Below are 7,093 nucleotides of genomic sequence, written 5' to 3' on the forward strand. Positions count from 1 at the left end.
TGTGTGGTTATTTGTCCCCTAAAGTCGGAGGCTGTTTCCTAACCTTTCAAAAGCTTAATTGAGTCCCTTAATTATAGGGCTGTCAGGCCCGTCTCTTCCTCTCATCTATCTGGAAGATGCTGATCCCTGTGAGTCATCAGTTAGCTATGTCAGACACAGGCACAGAGGCCTTGCTGGCCCTCACTCAGAGACAGGATGATTGATGTCTGAACACACACACACGCCTCGGTAGATGCAACTTTGAACACGCGCAGCCAACTCTGCAGCCATGTGCAGCTTGTCTGGCGTTATCACGTCGGCTCGGGTTAAAAAAAAAAAGGAAAAAAAAAGAAAAAAGATTTGACTTGTGCAACCACACGAGGAAGATGGCATCGGGAGCTCATCCTCACGCGACATGATCCCGGACTCCTCTTCTTTCCCCCCCCCCCACCAGCCACGCGGGAGTCGGCCTTCGTCCACGCCATCGCCTCGGCGGGAGTGGCGTTCGCCGTGACCCGCGCCTGCGGCGAGGGCTCGGCCAGCATCTGCGGCTGCGACGGGGCGCCACAAGGGCCCCCCCGGCGAGGGGTGGAAGTGGGGCGGCTGCAGCGAGGACGTGGAGTTCGGCAGCAGCGTGTCCCGCGAGTTCGCCGACGCCAGGGAGAAACCGGCCGGACGCGCGCTCCGCCATGAACCGCCAGAACAACGAGGCCGGGAGGATTGGTGAGTGCCCCTTGAAGAACACTTTTTTTTTTTTTTTGGAGCTGTTCCACTTTTCATCTCATCAACATCTCTTTTTTTTCTTTCTTTCTCCCGTTTTGCTCTCAGTCCCTCAACGACAACATGTCGCTGAAGTGCAAGTGCCACGGGTTGTCGGGTGGCTGCGAGGTCAAGACGTGCTGGTGGTCTCAGCCCGACTTCCGAGTCATCGGGGACTACATGAAGGACAAGTACGACAGCGCGTCGGAGATGGTGGTGGAGAAGCACAGGGAGTCCCGCGGGTGGGTGGAGACGCTGAGGCCCAGGTACAACTACTTCAAGCCGCCCACGGACCGCGACCTGGTCTACTACGAGAGCTCCCCGAACTTCTGCGACCCCAACCCCGTGACCGGCTCCTTCGGGACCCGCGACCGCGCCTGCAACCTGACCTCGCACGGCATAGACGGGTGCGACCTGCTGTGCTGCGGCCGGGGGGCACAACACCAGGACCGAGAAGAGAAAGGAGAAGTGCCACTGCATTTTCCACTGGTGCTGCCACGTCAAATGCCAGGCGTGTGTGAGGGGACTACGACGTGCACACCTGCAAATGAGGACCCCGGGGGGCCCCCCCCACTGCGCCGCTTCCCGCAGAATGTCAAAGACTTGATTCGGCAAAAGGGGGGCAGGAAGGAGGCGGCAGCTTATCTCCCGGGACGGCGAGAGGGTCTGAGCTGCCGGTGGACTCCAGTGGGCAGACATGGTGGCCCCTGTGTTTTGGTGCTGCAGTGATAAAAAAAAAAAAGAAAAAAAAAGAAAAGAACCCGTCTCTGCTTTGATCACGGCAGCAGATGTTGACATCACAAAAGCCTTTACGTATGGTAATACGAAAGGTTTTTTTTTTTTTTTTTTAAATGTAGGAAAGTACTGTCGGCTAATTGACAAAACGCCATATTGGTGATTTCTTTTCGGTTCGGTTTTCTGTGTTTTAAGTCGTTCGGTTTTTGCTGAGAATAGCCCACCGCGGCCCGATGCGGGAAAAAGTCACGACGTCTATGAGCAATTTACAAGATCAGACACACAACAGCATGCATTCCCATCATCACTCCATAGTACATATGTGCATACCCGGAAAACTAACATGGCCGTGTGAATGAGGTTCTTCGTCTTGTTAATGCGTCACTTTTGTTTGGGTAAGAATGCACTTGCACCTGAGTGAATGTAGTTATTGTTGATAACATCTGCTTTAAACAGCTCATTTTTTGGGGGGGGGGGGGGGGGGCTCGAGAGGAGACGTGAGCCACATCGACTCAACTCAACGTCGGCAAGAGAAGAGCACTCCCACCGTCGGCACATTTCTTGAACCACCTGAAAACACTGGAAGCTTTGTGTTGAAGAGGAACAGCGCTTTGAACAACATCCAAGTGATGACCAAAGACTAGAACATAGGACCCTTCCTCTACGTCGGAGGTGCTCAGAGGGCTGCAGATGACTCTTAAAAGGTCCCGCACTTGTGCCCCCCCCCGTTGAGGAATATGAAGCGCGTTCTCCTCGTTTTTTATCAGTATTACTAATGTCTCATGTGACTGGTTGTGGGGGGGGGGGGGGGGGGGGAAACGTTATTTATAAAAAAAAAGGGATTTTTTCCCACTACATTTTTGTTTCAATTAAACAAACGTGAAATTCTTTATTACCATATTTTGGGTTCAAATTCTGTTCAATGCCGTAAAAAAAAAAAAAAAAAAAAATGGGAAGTGTAAACTAAGGTGTATCATATCAGCTCTGAATAATGCGGTGTAATTCCCAGTTGGGATAAAATGTTAAAACCAAAACCTGTGCAAGAGACGATTCTCAGCTTTGGCCTCTTGTTCCTGAAACTAAACAATAAGCAGCGTCACCGAAACTATCGATACTTCCCTTATTTTAACGCTGCTAAGTAAATATAATATCTGTGTGTGTGTGTGTGTGTGTGTGTTTGTGTAAGTTTGCGGCTTTAGGTCCTTTCATATGGTGTGATCTTGCCCATTTGTGTTCTTCTATGTATATTCCTGCATGAATTTATTCTTTCTGTGAAAGAAATTTGCTTAAATGTAGTTTGAAAAAAAAATGTGAAGTTTTGACTAATTCTTGCATAGCGTAAATCGCATTTTAACCAAATAGAACAAAATAGAGTTTATGTTATTTTTAGTTTCCTGTCCTTTTGTAGTCATGCTAAACATCAGGGGCAAAATTATTAATGTTGCCCTCCCTTAATTCGAGTAAAAATTCAACACATTATTTATATGGAAAGTGAAAAAACTGCTGAAATCTGAGGAAATTGTGTTGATGATTCACAGATTTACAGCCCCGACGATAAAGAGATGTGTCTAAAGTCACGGATGAATCGCTGTTTGCAGCCAATGTGACGTCTCACGCATCTGTAGTGGGACTAAAGTCATTTCTCACCCGTCATCACCTTCCAACCTGCCTGCAAACATCAATGAGCAGCCATTAATTCATCTTTAATAAATCACACGGCAACCGCTGACTTGCTTTTATTACAGTTCACTTTGCGTGTGATTGATTTTTTTTTTTTTGTCACGTCTTAAATCCAAAGTTTTGTACAAATTAGTTTTTTTTTTTGTGTTTTGATAGATTGCTAAAATTGGATGTTTTTTTTTTAAAATAATTATTTATTTCCTGCCATGTACATATTAGTGAGTAAAAAGTATATATTTGCAGAAATACATTTCTTTCAAACAGTGTTGTGAACTGTAACGCTGTAGCATTTTTTACCTCTGACCGCACGCAGGTTTCGTCTCACAGCCTGTAGTAGATTCATCAAGTTAACTCTGTAACACCAAAATAAAGCGACATAAACAACCAGATGTGGTCCATCGTCTTTGGCCGTACTTACCAAGCAGGTAACATCATCCTTCATCATTCAGCATTTTTTTTTCTCGTGAAATTTAGTTAAAAATGATAAAAGGCAGGAAGAATGAACGACGCTCCACCGACGGGTCAAACGATCCCGCAGGTCAAGCACATCGAGACGAATGGATTCAGGGAACATGGGCTTTGGATATCGTCATAGGAACGAAAATAATAACAATAAAGCTGGCTTTCAAGATTTTTGATTCTGATTTCGAAGAAACAACAATACCACAGGGGGGGGGGAAATGTCAGCGATGACAGTTAAGAAATAGGTGGAGCTTTGTCCCAGACCAGGGGAGTGGGACGTGAACAGAGCCCACCGGACCCCTGATAGTCTTTGAGGCGTGCAACAATGTCACCCCCAGAGGCCGGGTCTCGACTGCTATCTAACCCCCATTATCTCACAGAAAGATTGATACACCCCCCCCCCCCCCTCCTCCGGAGTGCAAGAAGAGATACCCTTCCATTCATGTGGATTCAATAGCGCGCCAAACCCCCACACGGACTATATCTTTAAGCCGCCTCGCACAGTTTGTCCCGGCGAAACTCATTAGTCGGGTGCACTGATTCTCCGGGGCGTCGGTTAAAATGCTGAGGCATTTAAATCCCGCCTCATGATGGGAAACGAATAAAAGCCTCATTGAGCATCCCCCCCCCACCCCCCCCCCCCCCCCCCCCCCCGTCGTATGTGGACTCCCGGGAGCCCGGCCAGGTTCAGGTTTGGTTTTTAGTGAACCCGGGTGGGGAAGGGGGAAGGGGGGGGGGGGGGGGGGGGGGAGGCCCGTCGGCGGCTCATTCCACACCTCGACCTTTGACACTTCTCACACCATTTCGAATGGGAGCAAACGATGAGCAAAACATGAAACAGATCACAGGACGGGGGGGGGGGGGGGGGGCGGGGGACAGAAGCTCCTCCGGCCCTCCAGCGACGCCGAAGGAAATAGGCCCCCTTCCCTTCAGAAACAGACCCATCCCAGTAGCTTTGTCACCCACGTGAGAGGACCCTTGTTAGCAGATAGTTGCTACGGCGGCTCCGGCGAGGGAGATGGCACCTTCGCCTGTGAGAACTTTGACGCCGCCGGGACCCGCAGGAGGGCCCCGCCTAATAACCATATAAATGGGAGACAATGGGCTTAATTGCAATCAGTCGCCTTTCCTTTTTTTTTTTTTGCGTTCCACCCCGACATTCTCTAGACGCCACGTCGCGTTAAGTGAGGGAACAGTGTGCAGCGGTGCAAAAGGGGCCCAAAGGGTCGGACCCCGGCTGCAGGACCTTCTGTTTCACTCCTCCTGAGGCCCCCTTTTGATGCCATACGCCACGGTGCGGTTAATCCGAGTGTCGTGTCTGTGTCTGTGTGCAGATGCCTTAAAGGAGGGCGCATGAGAGAGAGAGAGAGAGAGAGAGGCTCCGCTGCTTTAGCGACTCGGAGCTTTCGAGGATGTGATTCACAAAGCGGCTTCTTGTTTTGAAGCCTCACACGCAGCTACAGAGGAGAAGTGCAGCGCGTGGGCGTTTCATTGTGGGACACACTTTGAAGACAATCTTTTGAAGGTCTGTTCTTCTGGTTAGGGTTCAGGGTTATGGTTAAAATGTTGCAAAATAGTACCCTCAAAAATGCCTTTATTTTGTCTTTTCTCACATGGCTTGCAAATGATATTTCTCACTTTTACTTTGTAAATAAATAGCTCCCGACAGCACTCACACCTTTATCCAACACGTCGGCCCGTTAAGTTCTAACTTAAGATCCGCAAATGTGTTGTTTATCACACAATGTGATATCACTTTTTTCGCCACTTTCGAACAAACGTTAGATACAGCAAATGAATAATAAACACGCATGGCTCTGTGCAGCCACAGCGGTCCGCTCTCTGGGGGCCGAGTGGGAAAACATCTGCAGCGATCGTGGCGTTAGATTTCTCTTCTTCCTCTTCTTCTTCTTCTTCTTCTTCTTTTTTTTTTTTACAGCCGGGGGAGGGTAACGTGTGAAGTATGTCACCCGTCATGAATGAGGATGATTGAGGTTGTCTGCAGGGTTTCTAAAGGAGGGCGGCCATCGTCAGAAGAGACGTGGCACCTGTAAAGCAGCCTCATCCCCCTTTTGAAGTGTCTGTTTGTATTGTTGAAACCAACAAAGGAATTCTGACCACCCCTGTACTTACACGAGAACATTAGTCAAACTGGAGGAGATAACAAGGGGGGGGGGGGGGGGGGTGGGGGGGGTGATAAGGGGAGACAAACTACTCCGCTACGCAGTCTGCGCGGTGCGTTTGCACGTGTGCACGTGCTCTCAGGTGTGCCTGCTGTATGATGTGGTCTGCTGGTGCTGGTGGTGCTGCTCCGCAAAGCCTGAAGGTTGACAAAGGGGTCATCCTGCAGATCAATGGAGGCCCGAGCGGGGGGTTGAGGGGGGCAGACATGATCACTCATTAGTCACCTTTTCACCTCTTTGCAGCTCCAAGCGGTTCGGGCAGGTAGGATGAGCGTTTATGAACTTCCGGGAAGCACTTTCCATCATTTTTACTTGAAAATATTCTCATGCACAGCACGGCTCAAACGGCTCAATTTACAGTGGAATTTACGGGTCTTTAACACTCTCATATTTGGTCAATATTTTACAGTAGGTTGTGGCCTGACTTGAAATGTGGATTTGAGATGAATGTAAGGGAAATCATCATTTTATTACACAACCACCAAAGAAAAATAAGAATGTGCAGCAAAATTTGATCTGACCGTCTCTTTTTCACGTCAACACAAGCAAGGATTTCCTAAATATTACTGTCTTTTTTTAGTTCATGCATTGAATAATTCAATATAACCTGTGTAAATCCAAACATGTTCTTGCAATTATTGTGCAGCGTAGTTTTAATTCTTTTATTCACCTCCTATTGTGTTTCAGGGCGTCCTTCCGCACCAGCAGAAACAAATGGACGTTTGAAAGAATTCGATGGTAAATAGATGCTCTGACAGAGAAATCTCGCCGTCATGTGCTCCCACTTTTTCCTCTTCAAGTTCCATTCTTAGAGGTTGGGAAAACATCCCCTCAGATCTGATTCATCCCGGATGAACTGAGTGAGAGAGATCGGGTGTATCAATTACAAGGTGACTAGCAGGGGGGGGGGGGGGGGGGGGTTATCATTAGCAGGGACTGGCACTGGCCTCTGGTAGTTCCAGTAATTACCTCACAAAGGGTGGTGCTTGCCTTCCCACTGCTTTTCCCACACTGCACTCCAGGCTCAGAATTCCAATCGGCCCCAGACCTGCAATCTCCACGGTTTTAGACAGCAAATTACTGACAAGTCCCATTCTTCACAACACTGTAATTGCTTTTTAGTGCTGCTTTTATTGAGGCAACCCCCCCCCCCCTTTGCCCTACCCCAAATAAAGCCAAAGTCAGGGATGGGGCGAAGGGTTAATACAGATAACATTAGTACCTAATTGGAAGGTCTCGGTTCGCTAGGAGACTTTCATTCAAGTCCTGTTATTTTTTTTTTTTTTTGTAAATAT

At 48.4% G+C, this 7,093-nt stretch overlaps 1 protein-coding gene across 1 annotated transcript in view; it reads left to right on the plus strand.

Annotated features, from left to right (window-relative positions):
- wnt3a (wingless-type MMTV integration site family, member 3A) overlaps window positions 1-1,420 on the plus strand; it is a 1,740-nt gene extending 320 nt beyond the window's left edge. The window contains 6 exon segments of the mRNA XM_062557843.1: window positions 320-534; window positions 536-643; window positions 645-698; window positions 805-1,170; window positions 1,172-1,261; window positions 1,263-1,420. Coding sequence (XP_062413827.1) covers window positions 320-534; window positions 536-643; window positions 645-698; window positions 805-1,170; window positions 1,172-1,261; window positions 1,263-1,289 — 860 coding nt within the window. The 3' untranslated portion in view covers window positions 1,290-1,420.
- Window positions 1,421-7,093: the final 5,673 nt, after the last annotated feature.

Source organism: Pungitius pungitius, chromosome 15 (genome assembly GCF_949316345.1).
Source record: "Pungitius pungitius chromosome 15, fPunPun2.1, whole genome shotgun sequence".
NCBI lineage: Eukaryota > Metazoa > Chordata > Actinopteri > Perciformes > Gasterosteidae > Pungitius > Pungitius pungitius.